At 45.8% G+C, this 27,311-nt stretch overlaps 1 protein-coding gene across 3 annotated transcripts in view; it reads right to left on the bottom strand.

Moving 5' to 3' along the window:
- Positions 1-863: 863 nt before the first annotated feature.
- The window catches only part of SNAP47 (synaptosome associated protein 47), a 27,244-nt gene continuing 796 nt past the window's right edge, over positions 864-27,311 (bottom strand). Inside the window, exons 1-5 of one of the 3 annotated variants that reach the window (XM_039548334.1) lie at positions 24,695-25,352; positions 22,455-23,007; positions 19,949-20,433; positions 8,152-8,276; positions 864-3,931 (exon numbers count right to left, since the gene is read on the bottom strand). In XM_039548334.1, the coding sequence (XP_039404268.1) occupies positions 3,785-3,931; positions 8,152-8,276; positions 19,949-20,433; positions 22,455-23,007; positions 24,695-24,710 (1,326 nt within the window). In that variant the 5' untranslated portion in view covers positions 24,711-25,352 and the 3' untranslated portion in view covers positions 864-3,784. Of the gene's footprint in view, positions 3,932-8,151; positions 8,277-19,948; positions 20,434-22,454; positions 23,008-23,286; positions 24,365-24,694; positions 25,353-27,311 lie in introns of those variants that run through there. The other 2 variants (XM_039548333.1, XM_039548335.1) reach the window with 2 other exon arrangements.

Genomic DNA, 27,311 nt, shown 5'->3' with positions numbered 1-27,311 from the left:
GCATTCCCACCCCATTCCCTACCAGCTCTCCCAAAAAACCCCCATCCCGTGGGCATTTGCTGCAAGGAACACAATCCCTTCCTCCGGACGGGGCCCAACTGCCCCAATCCAACCCAGAATGGGATTTTTCTCACTCCGGGAATTTGCTGTGCTTGGATCCGGCAATTCCAAAAATCCCGAAATGTGCGGAAAAACCGGCAGCCCTGCGGATACGGGGCAGAGGTCGACAGCGGGATCGGGGAGTTTCGCTCTCCGGGATACGACAGTCACGCCTGCCAGGATATTTCCTTTCCTTTTGGGATGCGTTTTCCAAGCTGGACTCACCTCAGGGAGCTGGGAAGGCTCTGGAGAGGATTGGGGATAAGGAAGGAATCCTGAATCCGGGAATCTCCGGGCTCCTTTGATGATCCATGGAGAGGGGCAGGTTGTTCCAGAGGGCAGCTCCCCCTCCGGAGGCTCCGGAAGTTTCGGGTCCCGTTTCCACATTTGTCACCCAGGACACGGAATTCCCCTTTGGAACCCTTCGAATCCAGCAGCACTTGGGAATTTTGGGATTCCCCTGTGGAATTTCTACCCCTGGCGGAGCAGGGGGTCTCAAGCTGGCACGGGATTCCACGGAGCTTGGGATCTACAGGCAACAAAAGGAGTCGGGAATACGGCACAAGGAATCCCAGAATCCCAGAATGGGCTGGATTGGAAGGGACCTAAAAGCTCATCCAGGGCCACCTTCCAGCAGGGAATTTTTTTGTGTTTTTAATCCAAAATAAACCCAAGCCCACAGGATCCAGGGAATGCCATTCCACAGGAAGGTAGGGATGGACTTTTCCCGCTAATTCCCGGCCAAGTGACGACAGGAGAGATACTCACAATTCCAAGACGTTTAATAAGAAGGAATTACAGGTGGAAAAATCCTTCTGGCACATGGAATTCAGCCAATGTACAGCTCCAGGATGGGTTTTCCAAGGAATGTTCCAAGGTTTTTTTGGGACATGTTGGACTCGCTCAACCCACAAAAGACGGAGTCGGTGCTAAAACCCCCACGACGATAAAAAATATGGCACAAAGAACACCCCAAACCACCCTCAAATCCCAAATATTTCCTTCTGGGAATCCTACTCTGGATTCATCCAGATCCCAGATCCCATCCCGGCCTCAACAAACACGGACTTGGTGCAAAATCCACTTGGAAATCCATGGGAAAACGAGGTGCGGGAAGTTTCTTTTCCTCTCCCGGTAAAGCAGCAGCGATTTGGGGGCGGGAAACACCAGGAGAAGCTCGGAGAGGATTTCATTCCCGAGGAAGAATCGATGGATATGGAATTCTCACCAGATTATCCAGTAAAGTGCATGCCAGGAAAAACTTGGGAGTAAATTTCCCTCCGATCCGAACTAAAATCGAGGAATACGAACGCAGGGAGAGCCAGAGCTCGCCAACAACACCCTCGGCGCCGTGTCCTTTGCATCCCAAAACGAGGCCGGATTCCTCGGAAAAGGGGAAAAATTCCCAGTGGAAGCGAGGATTTGAAGCTTCCCTGTTTATAAATATTGCACCGGAAGTGTCGGATTTGAGAAAAAAAAACCCCGAAAGGATTGAAATCGGAATTCCAAACGAATTCAAAAATGGCATTTTCCGAGAGTTCCTCGGAGCTAAAATAGCTGGGAAAACGTAGGGATTGATGAAATGGGAGCTTCCATGGATGATCCGGAATTTTTGGGTATTTATGGATAATTAAAGAGGAGGAATCTCTGCTCTCAAGGGAGCCAAGCGTAAATGTAAGAGTTGAAATGAAGATATTCCCTTTTTTCCCAGGAATTCCGGGAAAAGCCTTGAAATGTTTCATCAGTGCTGAGCGCAAATAAATTAAAAAAAAAAACAAAAAACAAACAGGAAAAATGGGATGTCCCGGGAAAAATGGGATGTCCTGGGAGCATCCAATAATTCCAGCTCCGAGCACAGAGCCTTCCCGACTCCAATAAAATTCCAGGAAATTAAAAGCAGGATTGGAAGCCGTTAAAACTCAGGGAATGCGAGGTTTTGTTATCGTTCATCCCAGTGTGGAATTCCCAAAAAAAAAAAGGCTCCAAGGATTTGCAGTCGGACAGGAGGCCTTCAGTTCAGCTGTGCAGGATTTTAGGGAAAGAGCTGGAGAAGGGAATTCACGGGCTGGAATCAGCTCGGATGCACAGGAAAATCCCAAAAAGCAGTGAAAGAAGAAAGGATAGGAATGAATAAATTAATAAATAAATTAATTAGTTAATTAGTTAATTAAAATTAAGTCAGGTTTTGGCGCGTCCCTTTGTGTTTAGAGGATTTCGGAGTGGAGAATCCATGAGTTTGGTTTCATCCTGATTGGAAATTTGGACCTTTTCATCCAAAAAAAGCTTCCAACCGTGATCCACGATCCAGATGGGATCCAGGATCCAACCGTGATCCAGGATCCAGATGGGATCCACAATGCAAATGGGATCCAGGATCCAAATGGGATCCACGATCCAGATGGGATCCACAATGCAAATGGGATCCAGGATCCAACCGTGATCCACGATCCAAATGGGATCCACAATGCAAATGGGATCCAGGATCCAACCACGATCCACAATCCAAATGGGATTCAGGATCCAACCGTGATCCAGGACCCAACCGTGATCCACGATCCAAACATCCAAGATCCAAACCCCATCCAAGATCCAACCTTCATCCAAGATCCAAACCCCATCCAAGATGCAACCATCATCCAAGATCCAAACCCCATCCAAGATCCAAACCCCATCCAAGGTCCAAATGTAATCCACGATCCAAACATCCAAGACCCAACCATCATCCAAGGTCCAACCTCATCCAACATCCAAACACCCAAGATCCAACCATCATCCAAGGTCCAACCATCCAAGATCCAAACTTCATCCAAGATCCAAACCTCATCCAAGGTCCAACCATCCAAGGTCCAACCATCATCCAAGATCCAAACCTCATCCAAGATCCAGCCATCATCCAAGGTCCAAATGTGATCCAGGATCCAAACATCCAAGACCCAACCATCACCCAAGGTCCAACCTCATCCAAGATCCAAACCCCATCCAAGATCCCAACATCCAAGATCCAAAATCCATGATCCAAGACCCAACCATCATCCAACATTCAACCCACATCCAAGATCCAACCATCCAAGATCCAAACCTCATCCAAGATCCACACATTCGTGATCCAACCATCATCCAAGACCCAACCATCATCCAAGATCCAACCATCATCCAAGATCCACACATCCAAGGTCCAACCATCATCCAAGATCCAAATATGATCCAAGATCCAAACCCCATCCAAGGTCCAAACATCATCCAAGGTCCAGCCATCATCCAAGGTCCAGCCATCACCCAAGGTCCAGCCATCATCCAACATCCAAACACCCAAGATCTAACCATCATCCAAGGTCCAACCATCCAAGGTCCAAACCTCATCCAAGGTCCAAACATCATCCAAGGTCCAAACCTCATCCAAGGTCCAAACCTCATCCAAGGTCCAGCCTCATCCAAGGTCCAACCTCATCCAAGGTCCAGCCATCATCCAAGGTCCAACCTCATCCAAGGTCCAGCCATCACCCAAGGTCCAGCCTCATCCAAGTCCAGGAACCGCTTCAAACCCCTCAGGAACTCGACGCCAGCAGCACCATTTTCCAAACACCGTCCCAAACACCTCCCAAAGCGTCTCTGGAAAAACCAATCCCGAAAATCCCGGCTCCCCCGTCCTCCCGCTCTTGCCCGCGCTCCCGTTCCCGCCGGGATGTTACGTCAGCTTCCTCATCCTGCGGTTCTGCCGCTCGATGTTGAGCGTGGCGCGATCCACGGAGCTGCTGATGGAATCCAGGGCCTCGTCCTGCCGCTCCAGCTCCGCTTCCGTCTCCAGGGCCAGGCCCTTGAGCTTCTTCAGGATCTGCCGGAAGGAAACACGGAGAGCTCGCAGCGAGGGGTTGGGAGCAAAGGGATAATTCACGGTTTTAAATCCCGGAATCCCTGGAATGGGTTGGGTGGGAAGGGACCTTAAGGATCATCCCATTCCCACCTCCCACTGTCCCAGGTGGATCCAAGTCCATCCAGCCTGGCCTTGGGCACTGCCAGGGATCCAGGGGCAGCCCCAGCTGCTCTGGCAATTCCAGCCCAGCCCCTCCCCACCCTCCCAGCCAGCAATTCCCAATTCCCAATCTCCCATCCAGCCCTGCCCTCTGGCACTGGGAAGCCATTCCCTGGCTCCTGTCCCTCCAGGCCTTGGCCCCAGTCCCTCTGCAGCTCTCCTGGAGCCCCTTTAGGCCCTGCCAGGGGCTCGGAGCTCTCCCTGTGTCCTTCCCTTCTCCAGGGGAACATTCCCAGCTCTCCCAGCCCTGGGATAACTCCGTGGCTTCCTCTGGACTTGCTCCAGCAGCTCCGTGTTTTTTGATGCTCCAACTCTGCCTCCCGTGCCAGGATGGAATTTGGCTGGAGAACCAAGCCATGGAAACTCCACGTGAAGCTCCGTCTGCTCCCCAAATCCAAGCGGGAATTCTGATCCCATCAAAAAGGTGTTTCCAAGGCACATTCCCTGCTCTGCTCAATCCCACATGGATTTATGTCCCGGGATTATCGGCTGGGAAATCTGCTTTATCCCGCTGGCTCCGCCACAGATTTAGCTCCAGTAAAGGCAGCTGATATTCCCAACGAATCCCGCAATTCCGAAATCATCTCCCATCCCAACATGGAATTCCTGTTTCCAGCAGGAAAAACGAGATGCCGGAAGTGTCGTCAGGCAGGAAAATCCTCCCTGAGATCCATCCCGTTATCCCTGTAATAACCTCAAATATTCCAATCCCAATCCCTTCCTAAACTCCAGTCCTCAGCAGGGATTGAAATTCCATAGAAAACACGAGGAATTCTGTCCACATCCTCTCCTGCTGCACCTGGAATCCCAGGAGACAGGAGGGATTTGAAATCACCACCCCACCACTTCCTAGGGGATACTTTTCCCGTGATTCCTGCTTGGATTTGGAGAAAATCCCGATTTTTATTGACTTTGTCGAGTGCCATGGACACACCATCGGTTCCATCCGGAAACAATTCCATTCCAGCAGCTCCAAGGCTGAATTCCCACTTTTTTTTTTGGAGCCATTAACTGCAGTTACACACACGGCGTGAACGGCGAGGAGCTGAGTTCTGCCCCCAAACTGGGAGGGACAGAATTCCAGAACACAACTCCCAGGCCTGCTTTTCCATCTTTCAGGAAAGATCCAGTGGCTGCTCCATGCTCCAGGCCACGGAACGAGGCCATTCCATGAGGAAATTGGGCATTTTAGCACCTGGAATGAGCAGTTTGGCAGCAAAACAAAGTTTGGGCTGTGATTTCCTGAGATGAAGGCAAAGAAAGGGTAAAAAACCACTCCAGAGCCTCCGGAATTCCCTCTGGAATTCCCTCTGGAATTCTCCAGCCAATATTGTCACATCCTTCCCGCTCCTGCTGCCACTCTCTGTCAAAATCCCAGGAAAAGCCTGAGTTGGGCACCACAGGAACTTTGTGGGATTCTTCCTCAGTTCCCAGATTCCAGCCCCTACTGCCACAAAATCTGGGATTTGAACACAAATATCCCCTCTGGAATTCCCTCTGGAATTCCCTCTGGAATTCTCCAGCCAATATTGTCACATCCCTCCCGCTCCTGCTGCCACTCTCCATCAAAATCCCAGGAAAAGCCTGAGTTGGAAACCACAGGAACTTTGTGGGATTCTTCCTCCATTCCCAGATTCCAACCCCAAATTCCAACCCCAAATTCCAGCCCCTACTGCCACAAAATCTGGGATTTGAACACAAATATCCCCTCTGGAATTCCCTCTGGAATTCTCCAGCCAATATTGTCACATCCCTCCCGCTCCTGCTGCCACTCCCCATCAAAATCCCAGGAAAAGCCTGAGTTGGACACCACAGGAACTTTGTGGGATTCTTCCTCCATTCCCAGATTCCAACCCCAAATTCCAGCCCCTACTGCCACAAAATCTGGGATTTGAACACAAATATCCCCTCTGGAATTCCCTCTGGAATTCTCCAGCCAATATTGTCACATCCCTCCCGCTCCTGCTGCCACTCCCCATCAAAATCCCAGGAAAAGCCTGAGTTGGACACCACAGGAATTTTGTCAGATTCTTCCTCCATTCCCAGATTCCAACCCCAAATTCCAGCCCCTACTGCCACAAAATCTGGGATTTGAACACAAATATCCCCTCTGGAATTCCCTTCCTCAGGCATCCAAATGCCGCTCTGGGATTCCAGCTCTGAGGGAAGGAATTTTGTCTCTTCCAAGGATTCCGGTTATTCCTGCAATGGGTTCGGAGCAAAGAGGGAAAAGGCCAACTTTGTTCCTCACAAATTCCTCTTTTCCAGCTTTTCCAGCTCTCCCGGATTTGGATCATGAGGGGGACGGCAGCAGAATCCTTGGGGGTTTTTTGTTGGAAAACCAAGGTTGGAGCTAAAGATGCCAATCCTCAGGAGAGGGAATTTCTCAGGAAACCACCGGAATTTTGCCCGTAACGACCTCGATTAATTAATTAATTAATTAAGTGTGAGGCACAATTATCTCTGTCCTCAGTGTGGGTTATCCCTCTTTTCTCTAAATTCCTTAAAAATGGGATTGATCACCATATCCTGCTCATTCCTGAGGTGGAATTCCCAGATCTGCACCTCGGTGTTTCCAGAGGTTCAAAAGCTCAAAAGGTTTTTAGGGATTTTACCCTTGAATTCCATCAAAATTCCAGTGAAATTCCATTTAAATCCTATTTAAATCTCACTGGAATCCCACTGAAATCCCATCAGAATCCCACTCAAATCCCACTGGAATCCCATTGAAATCCCACCAAAATTCCAGTGGAATCCCACTGGAATTCCTTGAAATCCCATTGAAATCCCAGTCAAATCCCACTGGAATTCCATCAAAATCCCATTGAAATTCCAATGAAATCCCGCTGGAATCCCACTGGAATTCCTTGAAATTCCATCGAAATCCCATCCAAATCCCACTCGAATCCCACTCAAATTTCTTAAAATCCCATTAAAATCCCCCTGAAATTCCATCAAAATCCCACTGAAATTCCTTAAAATCCCATTGGAATTCCTTGAAATCCCATTCAAACCCCACTGAAATCCCAATGAAATCCCATTGGAATTCCTTGAAATTCCATCAAAATCCCACTCAAATCCCACTGGAATTCCCTGAAATTCCATCAAAATCCCACTGAAATCCCTTGAAATTCCATCGAAATCCCACTAAAATTCCTTAAAATCCCACTGGAATTCCATCGAAATCCCACTGAAATCCCAATGAAATCCCATTGGAATTCCTTGAAATTCCATCGAAATCCCACTCAAATCCCACTGGAATTCCGTGAAATCCCATTAAAATTCCATTGAAATCGCACCGAAATCCCAGTGGAATCCCACTGGAATTCCTTGAAATCCCATTAAAATCCCACTCGAATCCCACTGGAATCCCACTGGAATTCCTTGAAATCCCATTAAAATCCCACTCGAATCCCACTGGAATTCCATCGAAATCCCACTCAAATCCCACTGGAATCCCATCGAAATCCCACTGGAATCCCACTGGAATTCCATCGAAATCCCATTAAAATCCCACTCAAATCCCACTGGAATCCCAGAAAAAAGAGGAATTTTTCCCTTGAAGTTCTGGGAGAGCAATTCCTCCAAAAGCCGTTCAAGGAAAGGCCCCAGCCGGGATCCCTCGGGATACGGGGTTTGTTTTCCCAGTGGGAATTCCTTCCATGGATCCCACACCGGTTTCTTCCATCCAAAATCCCCTCTGGCTGCGTTCGGAAAACATTTTTGGGGCATTTTTCCGGAATACGACAGCAAAGGGAAAACGCACGGAAAGCTGCAACCGATGGAATTGTTCCAATTGGGATTTTCCTTCGGTCACATTCCAAAGGATTCAAAGCGGTCGAGAATTCCCTGATTCCTCCCAAAAAATCCCCACCAAATTCCAACCATTGCAGGGAGGGGGTGGAAGAGGAACATTCCAAACGTTCCCACGGCAACGGATTCGCGGGGAATATTTCGGGAAGACGCCGATAAAACGGATGGAACGAAGGCGCTCCTATCCCGAAATTCCTGCCGGATTTTACCTGTCGGAGCTCCTTGGCTTCTTCCCGGGAAACCTCCTGGTGCTGCTGCAGCTGCTCCGTGCCCATCCCTTCCCGGTTTCCCGCCGGAACTCCGGGATTCAGCGCCGCTCCCACAATCCCGCCGGCTGCAAGAGAAATTCCACGCTCGGAACGCTTTTCCCTGCTTGGATAACGAGGAAAAATTCCCACCTGGAAGCCAAGGGAGGGCTCGGATCAGCTGGGAAAGCTGGGGCTGCTCCTGGATGGATGCCAAGGAAAGCTTGGAGCAAGGTGGGATTGCGGAAGGAATTCCAGCCGTGCCTACGGAATGGGATGAGGTGATCCTTAAGGTTCCTGCCGAGCCAACCCCTCCTGGGATTCCGGGATTCTGGGATTCTGGGATCAAAGGGGTTGAGCTGTGAGGAATGTGGGAGTTGGGGATCCCCGTTTTCCCATGGAATGGGGCTTTTCCAGGAATATCCAAGGGGTGTTTCCCATCATTCCCAAGGGGCGGCATCTTTCCGTGCCTGCTTTTCCCCCCTTTGGAAAACAGGGAGAACAGGGAATGAATTCCTTGTTTTCCGCTTTGAGGGACGCCGATTTCCAGGGATGATCCCGTAATTGGATAATTCCAGGGATTTGGAGTTTCCAGGGATTATCGAGAGGGGATTTAGGCTTTGGTGCTTCCGGTTCAGCTTTTCCCGGGGAAGGAATGCTCGGGATAGACGGGATTTTGGGGAAGAATTCCCAGCTGGGATTCCGGGATCAAAGGGGTTGAGCTGTGAGGAATGTGGGAGTTGGGGATCCCCGTTTTCCCATGGAATGGGGCTTTTCCAGGAATATCCAAGGGGTGTTTCCCATCATTCCTCTCCCGGAAGCGCCCGAGCTGCCAGGAGAGGATTTCTTGGTAAAGGAAACCTTGGGAAAAATGGGATCATTTGGGATGTGGGAATGATGGGAGCAAAGGAGAAGCAGCAACACATTCCCAACCCAAAATCCAGGATTATCCCGGAATTCAGGTTGGGATGGAGCTTAAGGATGATGCCATTCCCAGCCCATTCCACAGGCACGGACACTTCCCGCTATCCCAGGGTGATCCAACTTTTCCTTGGACACTTCTCAGGGATCCAGGGGCAGCCCCAGCTGCTCTGGGAATTCCAGGCAAGGAATTCCAGCCAAGGAATTCCAGCCAAGTTTTCCCAAGGTTTCCTTTACCAAGAAATCCTCTCCTGGCAGCTCGGGCGCTTCCGGGAGAGGAATGATGGGAAACACCCCTTGGATATTCCTGGAAAAGCCCCATTCCGTGGGAAAACGGGGATCCCCAACTCCCACATTCCTCACAGCTCAACCCCTTTGATCCCGGAATCCCAGCTGGGAATTCCTTCCCAAAATCCCGTCTATCCCGAGCATTCCTTCCCCGGGAAAAGCTGAACCGGAAGCACCAAAGCCTAAATCCCCTCTCGATAATCCCTGGAAACTCCAAATCCCTGGAATTATCCAATTACGGGATCATCCCTGGAAATCGGCGTCCCTCAAAGCGGAAAACAAGGAATTCATTCCCTGTTCTCCCTGTTTTCCAAAGGGGGGAAAAGCAGGCACGGAAAGATGCCGCCCCTTGGGAATTCCCTGAAAATCCAGGAATCCCGCTGAAAGCAGGAATTCCTGGGATAAGGAATAAAAAGCGGGAATGCCAAAGGGCCAGCGCAAGGAAGGGATGAGCACGGAGAGCCGGCATTCCCAGGGAATTGGTAGGGAGAGAATCGGCCGGAAATCGGGAATATCTGAAAGCTTTTGGGTTCATCGGTGTCCCATCCATCGAAAGGCACCGCATGGGGGTTTTATTTCCCGGGAAAACAATTCCAGGGAAATCAAAAGATTCCGGAAATTCGGTCACTGGGGATAAGCAGGGAAAATTCCGCCTGGGAAGGGATAAAAAAGTGGGAATTGCAGGATGGAGCTGGAGGAGCGGGACAGCGCTGCCCGGAATTCTCCCGCTGCAGCTGGAATCTGGGATTTTAATCCCGGTTTTTAATCCTGGGAAGCAGGAATATTTTTTGGGGGATAAAATTGGATGGAAGCTGTTCCAAAGCAGCTGCCGCATCCTGGGAATTTCAACATTTATCCCAAAAAAAAGCCCACTGGGAAAAGGCAGGAAGCAGCGCCAAAGACTCCCAGGAATTCAGGTGGATCCAGGAATTCCTTTTCCATGTGGAATTCCAGCCAAATTCTTGGGAAAGGCGCTTTTTTCCGGGAATTTAACTCCATCAATGGACACAGAAACTTGAGGGTGAAAACAAAGGATCTGGAGAGGTTTGAGGGAAAATCCATCCTTTTCCAGGCATTTCCAGGGATATTTCTCCCAGAAATCCCCGGATCGGTTCCCGATCGGAAAACAGGGAGACGGGAACACAGAACTCCAGGTTTTGGGGTTTTTTCCTCCGCCCTGCTTTGAGGCAAACGGGAAAAGGAGGAAAAGAAATGGGAAAAGGTCAGTTTTCCATGGAAAAATCCCCCGAAATTCCCACGCGGTCGGCGAGCGCCACCTTGTGACGGAACGGGAGCGGCGCCAAATGCAAGGAAAACACAAAACCTCGGGATTCGCTTCCCAAGCTTTTCCAAGGTCAACAGGGAAAAGGCAGGAGGGGAAGGAGAGCAAAATCCAGCTGGGGAGAAAGAAAGAAAGTGGGAAAAGCTCTGGAGATTCCCAAAGTTTCCCGGAATTCCCGCAGGAAGCGCCTTCCAATCTCCGGGAATCCCAGGAGTTGTCGCGCTGAAATTCCAGCGGCCTAAAAGGAATTCCTTCAAAAAACCCCAAGCGGCTTTTCCAAGCTGGAATTCTCCCCAGTAACGGGATATTCCCGTTCCCGCCGGAATTCCGGGCGGAGGAATCGGGGAATTTGTTGGTTGATCCCGGTTTTTTCCACTCGGTTTTGGCGCCAGATCCATCCTGGATCGGATCCTCGGGCGTCAGAAATGCGGGAAAAAAGAGGATTCGGGGATGGCGGGAGGAAGGAATTCCAAAGGGTCGGAAATTCCCAAAATGGATTAAAAAAGGTCCAAGGCAATCCCGGAATTTTATAGGGATCAACAACGGGGATCCACATTCCAAAGGCTTCTTGCGAGGATTCCAAAAGTTCCGGAATTCCGACACCTGGAATTCTGTGCTGTCAAAATCCCAGGGGTTTTTTGGGATGGGAAAATCGGGGTTGTCCCAAGGGAGCGTGAAAAATTCCCGGGATATCGGGGAGGGATGTTCGGTATTTCAGGGAATTACAGGGTTAATGGGAATATGGGAATGTGGGATTAGGGATATGGGATTTGGGATATGGGATTGGGGATAGGGGGATATAGGGGATACTGGGGATACTGGGGATATTGGGGATATTGGGGATACTGGGGATATTGGGGATATTGGGATATTGGGGATATTGGGATATTGGGGATATTGGGGATATTGGGGATACTGGGGATACTGGGATATTGGGGATATTGGGGATATTGGGAATATTGGGGATATTGGGGATACTGGGGATACTGGGATATTGGGGATACTGGGGATATTGGGGATATTGGGAATATTGGGGATATTGGGGATACTGGGGATATTGGGATATTGGGGATACTGGGGATACTGGGGATACTGGGGATATTGGGGATATTGGGGATATTGGGGATACTGGGGATATTGGGATATTGGGGATACTGGGGATATTGGGGATATTGGGAATATTGGGGATATTGGGGATACTGGGGATATTGGGATATTGGGGATACTGGGGATACTGGGGATACTGGGGATATTGGGGATATTGGGGATATTGGGGATACTGGGGATATTGGGATATTGGGGATATTGGGGATATTGGGGATACTGGGGATATTGGGGATATTGGGGATATTGGGGATATTGGGATTTTGGGGATATTGGGGATATTGGGGATATTGGGGATATTGGGATATTGGGGATATTGGGAATATTGGGGATACTGGGGATATTGGGGATATTGGGGATATTGGGGATACTGGGGATACTGGGGATATTGGGAATATTGGGGATACTGGGGATATTGGGGATACTGGGGATATTGGGATATTGGGGATACTGGGGATACTGGGGATACTGGGGATATTGGGATATTGGGGATATTGGGGATATTGGGGATATTGGGATATTGGGATATTGGGATATTGGGGATATTGGGGATATTGGGATATTGGGGATACTGGGGATATTGGGGATATTGGGGATATTGGGGATATTGGGGATACTGGGGATACTGGGGATACTGGGGATATTGGGATATTGGGGATATTGGGATATTGGGGATACTGGGGATATTGGGGATATTGGGGATACTGGGGATACTGGGGATACTGGGGATACTGGGATATTGGGATATTGGGGATACTGGGGATATTGGGGATATTGGGGATACTGGGGATACTGGGGATACTGGGGATACTGGGGATATTGGGGATATTGGGGATATTGGGATATTGGGGATATTGGGGATATTGGGGATATTGGGATATTGGGATATTGGGATATTGGGGATATTGGGATATTGGGATATTGGGGATATTGGGGATATTGGGGATATTGGGGATACTGGGGATACTGGGGATACTGGGGATATTGGGATATCGGATATTGGGATATCGGGATATCGCGGTATTGGGATACCAGGATACTGGGATATTGGGATAGGGGATATGGGGATATTGGGATACCGGGATATTGGGATATCGCAGTATCGGGATACCGGGATACCAGGATACTGGGATATTGGGAGATATTGGGATAGGGGATATGGGATATGGTGATACTGGGATACCAGGATGTTGGGATAGGGGATATTGGACATGGGATATCGAACACTGACTGTTGAACACTGGGTATCGGATATGGGATATTGACCACTGGATATTGGATATGGGATATTGATTATCAGATACTGGATATCGACTACTGGATGTGGGATATTGACCACTGGCTATCGGATATGGGCTATTGACTATCGGATACTGGATATCGACTACTGGATATGGGATATTGACCACTGGCTATCGGATATGGGCTATTGACTATCGGATACTGGATATCGACTATCGGATATGGGATATTGACCACTGGATATTGGATATGGGATATTGACTATCGGATACTGGATATCAACTATTGGATATGGGATATCAAATATGAATTCCTGGATAATAAATATTGGATACTGACTATCGGATATGGGATACTGGATATGGGATATTAAATACGGGATATTGAACACTGGATACAGGATATGGGATACAGCATATGGGATATTGGATATGGGATATTAAATATGGGATATTGAACACTGGCTATTGGATACAGGATATTGGATACGGGATATTGGATATGGGATATGGGATACTGGATATGGGATATTAAATATCAGATATTTATCAGATACTGGATATTGGATACTGGATATGGGATATTAAACACTGGATATTGAACACTGGACATTGGATTATTAACTATTGGATACTGAATATCAGATATTGAACACTGGATATTGGCTCTTGGATACAGGATATTGGATATGGGATATTAAATATGGGATATAGAACATTGGCTATTGGATACAGGATATTGGATATGGGATATTAAATATGGGATATAGAACATTGGCTATTGGATACAGGATATTGGATATGGGATATTAAATATGGGATATTGAACACTGGATACAGGATATGGGATACAGCATATGGGATACTAAACATTGGATACTGGAGTTTGGATATGGCACACTGGATATTGGGCATTGGATATAAATATTGGATATTGAACACTGGATATTGGCTCTTGGATACAGGATATGGGATATTAAATATTGGACATTGAACATTGGCTATTGGATATGGGATATAGAACATTGGCTCTTGGATACAGGATATTGGATATGGGATATTAAATATGGGATATTGAACACTGGCTCTTGGATACAGGATATTGGATATGGGATATTAAATATGGGATATTGAACACTGGCTCTTGGATACAGGATATTGGATACGGGATATTAAATATGGGATATTGAACATTGGCTATTGGATATGGGATATTAAATATGGGATATTGAACACTGGCTATTGGATACAGGATATTGGATATGGGATATTAAATATGGGATACTGAACATTGGCTATTGGATATGGGATATAGAACATTGGCTCTTGGATACAGGATATTGGATATGGGATATTAAATATCGGATATTGAACACTGGCTATTGGATATTAAATATGGGACATTGAACACTGGCTCTTGGATACAGGATACTGGATATGGGATATTAAATATGGGATATTGAACACTGGCTCTTGGATACAGGATACTGGCTATGGGATATTAAACATCGGATACTGGAGTTTGGATATGGCACACTGGATATTGGACATTGGATATAAATATTGGAAATTGAACACTGGATATTGGCTCTTGGATACAGGATATTGGATATTAAATATTGGACATCGAACATTGGCTATTGGATATGGGATATTGGATATGGGATATTAAACATCGGATACTGGAGTTTGGATATGGCACACTGGATATTGGACATCGGATATAAACACTGGATATTGAACACTGGATATTGGATTAGCAAATATGGGATATTGAACACTGGCTCTTGGATACAGGATATTGGATATGGGATATTAAATATCGGATATTGAACATTGGCTATTGGATATTAAATATGGGACATTGAACACTGGCTCTTGGATACAGGATACTGGATATGGGATATTAAACATCGGATACTGGAGTTTGGATATGGCACACTGGATATTGGACATTGGATATAAATATTGGAAATTGAACACTGGATATTGGCTCATGGATACAGGATATTGGATATGGGATATTAAATATTGGACATTGAACATTGGCTATTGGATATGGGATATTGGATATGGGATATTAAACATCGGATACTGGAGTTTGGATATGGCGCATTGGATATTGGGCATTGGATATAAATATTGGATATTAATTGGATATTAATTATTGGATATTAAACTGGATATTGGATTAGTAAATATTGGATATTGAATATCGGCTATTGGATACAGGATATTGGATACTGGATATGGGATACTGGATATTAAATACCAGATATTGAACACTGGCTATTGGATTATTAAATACTGGATACTGAATATTGGATATTGAACACGGGATATTGGCTATTGGATACAGGATATTGGATATGGGATATTAAATATTGGATATTGAACACGGGATATTGGCTATTGGATACAGGATATTGGATATGGGATATTAAACACTGGATATTGAATACTGGATATTGGATTATTAACTATTGGATACTGAATATCAGATATTGAACACTGGATATTGGCTCTTGGATACAGGATATTGGATATGGGATACTGGGTATGGAATATTGGGTATGGAATATTGGGTATGGGATACTGGAGTTTGGATATGGCACACTGGATATTGGACATCGGATATAAACACTGGATATTGAACACTGGATATTGGATTAGCAAATATGGGATATTGAACACTGGCTATTGGACACAGGATATTGGATATGGGATATTAAATATGGGATATTGAACATTGGCTATTGGATACAGGATATTGGATATGGGATATTAAATATGGGATATTGAACATTGGCTGTTGGATACAGGATATTGGATATGGGATATTAAACATCGGATATTGAACATTGGCTATTGGATATTAAATATGGGACATTGAACACTGGCTCTTGGATACAGGATACTGGATATGGGATATTAAATATGGGACATTGAACACTGGCTCTTGGATACAGGATACTGGATATGGGATATTAAATATGGGATATTGAACACTGGCTCTTGGATACAGGATACTGGATATGGGATATTAAACATCGGATACTGGAGTTTGGATATGGCACACTGGATATTGGACATTGGATATAAATATTGGAAATTGAACACTGGATATTGGCTCTTGGATACAGGATATTGGATATGGGATATTAAATATTGGACATTGAACATTGGCTATTGGATATGGGATATTGGATATGGGATATTAAACATCGGATACTGGAGTTTGGATATGGCGCATTGGATATTGGGCATTGGATATAAATATTGGATATTAATTGGATATTAATTATTGGATATTAAACTGGATATTGGATTAGTAAATATTGGATATTGAATATCGGCTATTGGATACAGGATATTGGATACTGGATATGGGATACTGGATATTAAATACCAGATATTGAACACTGGCTATTGATTATTAAATACTGGATACTGAATATTGGATATTGAACACGGGATATTGGCTATTGGATACAGGATATTGGATAAGGGATATTAAATATTGATATTGAACACGGGATATTGGCTATTGGATACAGGATATTGGATATGGGATATTAAAACCACTGGATATTGAATACTGGATATTGGATTATTAACTAATTGGATACTGAATATCAGATATTGAAACACTGGATATTGGCTCTTGGATACAGGATATTGGATATGGGATACTGGGTATGGAATATTGGGTATGGAATATTGGGTATGGGATACTGGAGTTTGGATATGGCACACTGGATATTGGACATCGGATATAAACACTGGATATTGAACACTGGATATTGGATTAGCAAATATGGGGATATTGAACACTGGCTATTGGACACAGGATATTGGATATGGGATATTAAATATGGGATATTGGAACATTGGCTATTGGATACAGGATATTGGATATGGGATATTAAATATGGGATATTGAACATTGGGCTGTTGATACAGGATATTGGATATGGGATATTAAATATGGGATATTGAACATTGGCTGTTGGATACAGGATATTGGATATGGGGGATATTAAACATCGGATATTGAACATTGGCTATTGGATATTAAATATGGGACATTGAACACTGGCTCTTGGATACAGGATACTGGATATGGGATATTAAATATGGGACATTGAACACTGGCTCTTGGATACAGGATACTGGATATGGGATATTAAATATGGGATATTGAACACTGGCTATTGGATACAGGATATTGGATATGGGATATTAAACATCGGATATTGAACACTGGCTATTGGATACAGGATATTGGATATGGGATATTAAACATCGGATATTGAACACTGGCTCTTGGATACAGGATATTGGATATGGGATATTAAATATCGGATATTGAACATTGGCTATTGGATATTAATATGGGACATGAACACTGGCTCTTGGATACAGGATATTGGGATATGGGATATTAAATATTGGACATTGAACATTGGCTATTGGATATGGGATATTGGATATGGGATATTAAACATCGGATACTGGAGTTTGGATATGGCACACTGGATATTGGGCATTGGATATAAATATTGGATATTAATTGGATATTAATTATTGGATATTAAACTGGATATTGGATTAGTAAATATTGGATATTGAATATCGGCTATTGGATACAGGATATTGGATACTGGATATGGGATACTGGATATTAAATACCAGATATTGAACACTGGCTATTGGATTATTAAATACTGGATACTGAATATTGGATATTGAACACAGGGATATTGGCTATTGGATACAGGATATTGGATAAGGGATATTAAATATTGGATATTGAACACGGGATATTGGCTATTGGATACAGGATATTGGATATGGGATATTAAACACTGGATATTGAATACTGGATATTGGATTATTAACTATTGGATACTGAATATCAGATATTGAACACTGGATATTGGCTCTTGGATACAGGATATTGGATATGGGATACTGGGTATGGAATATTGGGTATGGAATATTGGGTATGGGATACTGGAGTTTGGATATGGCACACTGGATATTGGACATCGGATATAAACACTGGATATTGAACACTGGATATTGGATTAGCAAATATGGGATATTGAACACTGGCTCTTGGATACAGGATATTGGATATGGGATATTAAATATCGGATATTGAACATTGGCTATTGGATATTAAATATGGGACATTGAACACTGGCTCTTGGATACAGGATATTGGATATGGGATATTAAATATTGGACATTGAACATTGGCTATTGGATATGGGATATTGGATATGGGATATTAAACATCGGATACTGGAGTTTGGATATGGCACACTGGATATTGGGCATTGGATATAAATATTGGATATTAATTGGATATTAATTATTGGATATTAAACTGGATATTGGATTAGTAAATATTGGATATTGAATATCGGCTATTGGATACAGGATATTGGATACTGGATATGGGATACTGGATATTAAATACCAGATATTGAACACTGGCTATTGGGTTATTAAATACTGGATACTGAATATTGGATATTGAACACGGGATATTGGCTATTGGATACAGGATATTGGATATGGGATATTAAACACTGGATATTGAACACGGGATATTGGCTATTGGATACAGGATATTGGATATGGGATATTAAACACTGGATATTGAACACGGGATATTGGCTATTGGATACAGGATATTGGATATGGGATATTAAACACTGGATATTGAACACGGGATATTGGCTATTGGATACAGGATATTGGATATGGGATATTAAACATCGGATACTGGAGTTTGGATATGGCACACTGGATATTGGACACTGGATATAAATATTGGATATTGAACATTGAACACTGGCTATTGGATACAGGATATTGGATATGGGATATTAAACATCGGATATTGAACACCGGCTATTGGATTATTAAATATTGGACACTGAATATTGGATATTGGGTATTGAACACTGGCTATTGGATAGGGGACATTGGATATGGGATACTGAATATGGGGTATTGAATATTAATTACGGGATATTAAATATTGGATATGGAATATTGAACATTGGCTATTGGATTATTAAATACTAGATTTTGACTGTTGGATAGTGGATATCAGATATTGGATATTGGATATTGACTATTGGATATCAGATATTGGATATTAAATATTAAATATTGGATATTGACTACTGGATATCAGATATTAAATACTGGATATTGACTATTGGATACTGGATATCAGATATTGGCTAGTAAATATTAAATATTGGATATTGACTATTGGATATGAGATATTAAATACTGGATATTGACTACTGGATATCAGATATTAAATACTGGATATTGACTACTGGATATCAGATATTGGATATTAAATTTTAAATATTAGATATTGACTATTGATATCAGATATTGGATATTAAATATTAAATATTGGATACTGACTATTGATATCAGATATTGGATATTAAATATTAAATATTGGATACTGACTATTGGATATCGACTATTGGATATCACTTATTAAATACTGGATATTGACTATTGGATACTGGGTATCAGATATTGGATATTAAATACTGGATATTGACTACTGGATATCAGATACTAAATATTGTATACTGGATATCAGCTATTGAATATTAGATATTGGATATTGGCTATTGAACACTGGATATTGAACACCGGATATTGAACACCGGACACTGGATAATCCCTTCCAGCTGGGAATTGCCACCAGGAAAAGCAGCAGCACCAAAGGCTCTGAAGCCACCCGGGGGTTGGTTATTCCCGGGATTTATCCTCACCAAGGACTCTCTGTAGGCACAGCATGGAGACCGTTTGCCTTGGAAACATCCCTCGGGAAACACCTGGAAACCTCTGGAGCCCGGAATTCCCTACCACCACCCACCTGCCTGCCAGATGGACGTTCCCAAATCCGCCTGCGGAGACTTCCTGGCTCCGGCAAATCCAAGGGCATCCTCCAAGAACTGCATCTTCCTGCTGAACTGCATCTCCAGGACGGGAATCACCTCCGGCATGCGGGCGGACAGGAGCCGGAAGCAATTGTCGGGCTTCCCGATAAACCTCTGCCGGATGCTGATCTCGTAGGGAGTGTGCACGCGGATATCATCCACATCCCGGGATTCGAAGCGGTGCAGGAGCTGGGAATTGCAGTCCCTGATCTCCAGGCCCGAAGGGAGGAGGGTGAGTTTTCCAGGTTTGGCGTTGGAATCTGTCCGGTGGGTGATAATCACGGGAATTCGCAGCAGGATTCCTTCCTGGGTTTTGGGATCGGGAGCTGCAGGGGTTTCCTTCGCCTTCCATTCCAGCGGCGTTTTCCAGAGTTTGCTGCTGAAGGGCCACCAGGAAGGAGATTCCAGCTCCGTCAGCAGCCTGGAAGAGGGAAGGGAAGGTGAGGAGAGGGAAGAGCATTGGGAAGCTCCGGATATTCCAGCAGCTCCAAGAAAACCCCCGCAGATTCCTTCATCCCAAATCCCGCTGTTATTCCCTCCTCAAACCCATCCCCAGCTTCCCAGGATCCATCCGGTTCAAAACCTCATAATCCAGCGGAAAAACTCCCAGAATCCCAGCTGGGATGTCAGCAATTGGAAGCAGATTGATTCAGGCCCATTCCCGCTGCGGGCTCTGCTCTCCAGGAATCCGGAATTCCAGCAGGAATACCAAAGAGCTTCCCACACCTCAGGCCTGGCTTCCCTCCAATCCAAACAATCCCAACCTTGGAATGGGAAATTCCACCCCTGCAGAGGCTTCTCTCCATACTTCCAGAGGTTTCCTGGACTCAGGCCTTGGAATTTTCCTGGAATATCTCCCTCATTGCTGCAGTTCCCATCACCGAGGCCTGCTTGCATCCCACAATTAATTTGGGAATGCTGATGACGTCACTGGGATTTGATTGCTCCCCAATCCGGGAGCTTCTCCGAGGTTTTGCTGTTTCATGGGATCCCACACGGATTAATCCCAGCCCACGAGCTCCAGGGATTCCCACGTGTCTGTTCCTCAGCTCCCGCCGCCTCTCCCTCAATATTCCCACTCCTGCCCACCCACCTCCACTTCCAAAGCCTTTTCCTGCTCCTTTTCCTTCCCCCCTCCCACCCTCAGCCTGATGCCAACTTGTCCTTTGCTCCCACACCCAAATTCCCAGGAAAAACTCAAAATTCCAGGTTGAGGCTCCAAAATCCAGCAGGGATTTCCCAGAAGTATCCAGAGTCCAACTCCCCAGCAGTGCTGGTGCAGCTCCCTAAGGAAAACATTCCCTGTTCCCAGGGGCTTTTCCCAAGGAAGGATCATGAGCACAGATCCCTGGATTTAAGCCTCACCGGAAAAAAAACGGGAATGAGAGGGAAGGGGATGGTTTGGGATGGATTCTCCAGGTGCTGTGCTGCTGCTCGGAGCATCCCTCTCCAGGGATAACCAGGAATCATGGAATGGGTTGGGATGGAAGGATCTGAAGGATCATCCCATTCCATGGGCAGGGATCTCCCGCTATCCCAGGCCTTGGGCACTCCCAAGGATCCAGGGGCGGCCACAGCTTCTCTGGGAATTCCAGCCCAGCCGGGAATTCCTTCCCAAGATCCCATCCAGCCCTACTCCCCTTCAGTTTAAATCCATTCCCTGTTTTCCTGGCACTCCAGGCCTTTGCCCAATCCCTCTCCCTTTCCAGAAAAGGCAAAAAGATGGGAAAACTTCCCCCTTTTTCCCTGGATTCTGGAATCTTGTCTCCTCGCTGCTCTGGAGCAAAGGGAAAACTTTCCATGGAATGGGATCCGTGTGGGAGTGTCCCAGTTCTGCGTCGGATTGAGAGTTCAGAGGCATCGATCCCTGATTTCGGGAGCACTCGAGGAGAAATGGAACCGCTTCCGGTGGGAGAGAAATCGGGAAAACGAGGAAAAGTTTTGTGCTGCGGAATTTCCTTTCTCAATTAATGGATCGGGAGGGAATTTAGGGATCAGCCCATTCCATGGGCAGGGGGAAATTCCATATCCTGGGCTGCTCCAAGCCCCAGTGTCCAACCTGGCCTTGGGCACTGCCAGGGACCCAGGGGAATCCACAGTTTCTTTGGGAATTCCAGCCCCAGCCCCTCCCCACCCCCTCCCAGCCAGCCAATTCCCAAGATCCCACCCCAATCTCCCATTTTCCAGTGGGAAGCCATTCCCTGGCTCCTGTCCCTCCAGCCCTTATCCCAAATCCCTCTCCAGCTCTCCTGGAAGAATCTCTGAGCTCTCCCAGGATCCTTCCCTTCTCCAGCTGAACATTCCCAACTCCCTCATCCTTTCCTCCCAGCTCCATGCCTCCAATCCAAAACCTTTCACTTCCTAAAGACCGCTGTGGATCTCCCTTGGAAATTCCAGGCCCACCAAAGCATTCCCAGCTCCGGGAACATTCCCATTCCAAACCTGTCAGCCACATCCATGTCCCCCTCGATCTTATGGAGTCCCCTCATGATGTTGTCGAACTGTTCCCCTTGGGAATGCAGCACCTTGGCCGTGTCCTCCAAGCGTTTCTGGGATCCCTCCAACATTCCCGTTAATTCCTTGCCCTTGCTGGATTCCAACGCCGCTCCCGCTCCGGCTTCCGGGCCGGAGAACAGCTGCTCCCTCCAGAAATGCTCCAGGATGTTGAAGACCACATTCCTGTTGGGATGCAGGGAGCTGAACCAGTGCTTGGTGCTCTTCTCCAGGATGGTCAGGGAGCTGAAGATTAAATGGGAAGATTCCTTCTTGATCTCGCTGATGCCGGAAAGGTGGGAATCCACCAGGAGCTCTCCGGTTTTGTCGGCCGTGAATTTGATGGAGACGGGAGTCAGGGAGAGCTTCCCAGAAATCCATTGCTTGGTGGTGTCCAGGTAGTAGGAGCAAGGCCAGGAATGGATCCGGATGTCCTCGTTCATGGGCTCGCTCTTCCCGGCCTCCGCTCCCAGGGAAACGCTCTCGAATCCAGCGGGAGAGGCTGAAATCCAAGGGAAAAAAGCAGGAATTCCTCATAAAGACACGGTAATTAATGCCAGCCATGCTTGGCTCCCGGCTCCTTTCAGCTCCATATCCAAGGGAACAGGATTTGGGATTTTTTCCCTCAGGGAGGAAACTTTTCCCTCAGGGTTTTTTCCCTTCCAACTTTTCACCAAGGAAAAAATTCTGAAGGAAAATACAATGCTGGATGTTCCCAACATGAAAATTCCTTAAAAAACCAAGGATTTCTATTAAAAATAAGTTGAAATAACCTCCTTACCTGGATTTGTATCCATGGAATTCTCAGGGAGCATTTTTTCCCTCAGGGAGGAAATGTTTCCCTCAGGGCTTTTTTCTCTTCCAACTTTTCACCAAGGAAAAAATTCTGAAGGAAAATATACCTGAGGCTGTTCCCAACATGAAAATTCCTTAAAAAACCAAGGATTTCTATTAAAAATAAGTTAAAATAAGCTCCCAACCTGGATTTGTATCCATGGAATTCTCAGGGAGCATTTTTTCCCCTCAGGGAGCAAATTTTTCCCTCAGGGAGCAAATTTTTCCCTTCCAACTTTTCATCAAGGAAAAAATTCTGAAGGAAAATACACCTGAGGCTGTTCCCAACATGAAAATTCCTTAAAAACCAAGGATTTAAATTAATAATAAGCTCCCAACCTGGATTTGTATCCATGGAATTCTCAGGGAACATTTTTTTTCCCTCAGGGAGGAAATTTTTCCCTCAGGGTTTTTTTCTCTTCCAACTTTTCACCAAGGAAAAAATTCTGAAGGAAAATATACCTGAGGCTGTTCCCAACATGAAAATTCCTTAAAAAACCAAGGATTTCTATTAAAAATAAGTTAAAATAAGCTCCCAACCTGGATTTGTATCCATGGAATTCTCAGGGAGCTTTTTTTTTCCCTCAGGGAGCAAATTTTTCCCTTCCAACTTTTCATCAAGGAAAAAATTCTGAAGGAAAATACACCTGAGGCTGTTCCCAACAGGAAAATTCCTTAAAAAACCAAGGATTTAATTAATAATAAGCTCCCAACCTGGATTTGTATCCATGGAATTCTCAGGGAACATTTTTTTCCCTCAGGGAGGAAATTTTTCCCTCAGGGTTTTTTCCCTTCCAACTTTTCACCAAGGAAAAAATTCTGAAGGAAAATACAATGCTGGATGTTCCCAACATGAAAATTCCTTTAAAAACCAAGGATTTCTATTAAAAATAAGTTAAAATAAGCTCCCAACCTGGATTTGTATCCATGGAATTCTCAGGGAGCTTTTTTTTTCCCTCAGGGAGGAAATTTTTCCCTCAGGGTTTTTTCCCTTCCAACTTTTCACCAAGGAAAAAACTTTAAAGGAAAATACAACTGTGGATGTTCCCAAATTGAAAATTCCTTTAAAAAATTAAGGATTTATATTTAATAATTAAAATTATCTCTTCCTGAGCCCTATCCCAAGTTCCTTACCTGGATTTGTATCCATGGAATTCTCAGGGAGCATTTTTTCCCCTCAGGGAGGAAATTTTTCCCTCAGGGTTTTTCCCTTCCAACTTTTCACCAAGGAAAAAATTCTGAAGGAAAATACACCTGTGGATTCTCCCAACATGAAAATTCCTTCAAAAATCAAGGATTCCTATTTAATTCTGATTTAAAAAAGCTCTTCCTGAGCCTTATCCCAAGTTCCTTACCTGGATTTGTATCCATGCAATTCTCAGGGAACAATTTTTTCCCTCAGTGTTTTTTCCCAACTTCTCACCAAGGAAAAAAAATCCAAAGGAAAACACAACCGAGGCTCTTCCCAAAATGAAAATTCCTTCCAAAAATCCAGGATTTCTATTTAATAAGAAATACAACCAAGCCCTGGCAGGGCAGGGCAAGAAGAGCTGTCACTTCCCTGGATTTTTATACCTGGATCAGCTCTCGTGATTCCTGACTCACCTGAGAGCTCCACCCTTTACTCAGCTCTTTCTGTGCCTGAGGGCAAATTTCCCAAGGAAAAATCCAGCTGGGAATTAAAATCCAGCCATTTTTTCCCAATTTATTGTTATTTTTGCCAGCAACAGAGCTGAGGACTCTTTTATTCTCTCTCAGAGAAGAGATTTTCATTTCAAATTAAAACATAAAAGGGAGTTTTCCCTTTAAGCCACGGAAAAGTCGGAATTCTTGGAAAAGCAGTGGTCAGAAGTATCCTGGATTTCTGGGTTGGAATCACGGAATGGAAGGGATCTCAAGGATCACCCCATGGGCAAGGACACCTTCCACTACCCCAGGCTGCTCTGAGCCCCATCCCTTCTTTTCAACAATTCCAGGGATTTTCTATCCACAGACTCCCCGGAATATTTATGGAACAAACCATTCCAGCATTCCAAAAAAAAAAAAAAAACCACCAAACCAACCCCAAGAGACACAAATCAGTCCTTCACTAATCCATGGAAAATCAGCACTGGCAGAAGAATCAAATAAAAACCCCAAACTGCTCCCGATTCCTTGCAAATAGAGCCAGGAATAGGCTCAGAAAGTTGGGAATGTCCCAGTCCTTCAAGCAGGAGACACCTGAGTGATTCCACAAGAAATTCCTTCCATTTTTTTTCCCCCCCAAAATGCTCCCTCACAATTTGTTCCCACACCGTCCTTTCCCTACGGGGACTCCCCCATTATCCACACTCCTTTTTTGAGTAAATAATGGGAATTTTGGCCCCATCTGCCCCCCAAAATCCCGGAATTCCATCCCCAGCAACACCTGGATTAGTAACAGGGAGATGTGGATTTTCCATCCGGCAGCGTCACGGGGATTGCGCAGGAATTCTTCACCTGGAACATCATCCAGTGGCTGCTTCCATAAAAAGGAGCTGATTCACCTTCGGTGACATCACCCAATTAACTGGGAGCGTCACTAATTAGTTAATGAGGGAGGAGGAGCTGCCACCATCGCTGGGGGATGTTCCCATCAAAACTGAACTGCCAGGTTTTTCCCATCCCGGAAGACGGTCCAGGGAATGGCCCTTGGGAATGATGTCCAGAACGTGCTGGAGTTTCACAGGCAAGGATTCCATAGGGTGGTTTATTCCCAGAAATAAATCTGGGAAATGCTGAGCCTGAAGCTCCTGGGAGCTCAATAAAGGAGTTTAGGAATCCCACAAAGCCGCTCTCCCTCTTTTTTAAATTCAGACTCCATTCCAGGAGATTCCAAAATTCACCGTTTCCCAAGACAAGAAGTACTCAGGAGTGACTTCAATTCCTTCCTTCTCCAACATCATTCCCAAGCCTCACCTCTGTTTCCTCACCCCAAGCTGGAATTCCTCCCTCCCTGGAAGGATTTCCAGCCCTTTTTCTCTCCCTTTTTCCCGTTAGTTTTCCTCCTCCTCACCCCAGTCACAACCATCACCTGCTCCACCACAGAATTCCAACGCTTTGGGATGGAAGGGTCCTTAAGGATCATCCCATTCCACGGGCAGGGACACCTCCCACTATCCCAGGGTGATCCAAATCCAGCCTTGGGCACTGCCAGGGATCCAGGGGCAGCCCCAGCTGCTCTGGCAATTCCAGCCCAGCTCCTCCCCGCCCTCCCAGCCAGCAATTCCTTCCCAAGATCCCACTGAAATCTCCCCTTTTCCAATGGGAAGCCATTCCCTGGGTCCTGGCCCTCCAGCCCTTATCCCAAGCCCCTCTCCCTTTCCTTGGGGACTCCCTTCAGGTGCCGTCAGGATCTTTCCCTAACCCCACAAAATCCCCCATTTTTTCCCAATCCCACCTGGGAAAGCCACAGGACAATCACCCAAACCCTCTTGTGTCCTTCACTGCCGGGCCAGGCTCCTCCAGAACCTTCACGTCTCCCCACAGAATTCCAGAACCACTGAGCTTGGAAAAGCCCTCCAGAATCACTGAGTCCAACCTGTGCCCGATGCCCTCCTTGTGCCCAGCCCAGAGCTCTGAGTGCCACATCCAGGAATTCCTGGGACACCTCCAGGCACTCCAAACCCCCCTGGGCACTTCCCAAGGCCTGATCCCCCTTTCCATGGGGAAATTCCTGCTGCTGTCCACCCTGAGCCTCCCCTGGTCATTCCCTCTGCTCCTGTCCCTGTTCCCTGCGAGCAGAGCCCGACCCCCCGGCTGCCCCTCCTGTCAGGGACTTGTGCAGAGCCACAAGGTCCCCCCTGAGCCTCCTTTGCTCCAGCCTGAGCCCCTTTCCCAGCTCCCTCAGGAATTCTCCAGCCCCTCCCCAGCTCCGTTCCCGCCCCCCACGTCCACACTCCACACAACTCGGTGTTATCCATGAATTTATTGACGATCCCCCCCATCATTGAT

Source organism: Corvus cornix, chromosome 2, assembly GCF_000738735.6.
Source record: "Corvus cornix cornix isolate S_Up_H32 chromosome 2, ASM73873v5, whole genome shotgun sequence".
NCBI classification, from domain to species: domain Eukaryota; kingdom Metazoa; phylum Chordata; class Aves; order Passeriformes; family Corvidae; genus Corvus; species Corvus cornix.
The sequence above is the reverse complement of the archived record's forward strand: the minus strand, read 5'-3'. Positions and strand labels throughout refer to the sequence as shown.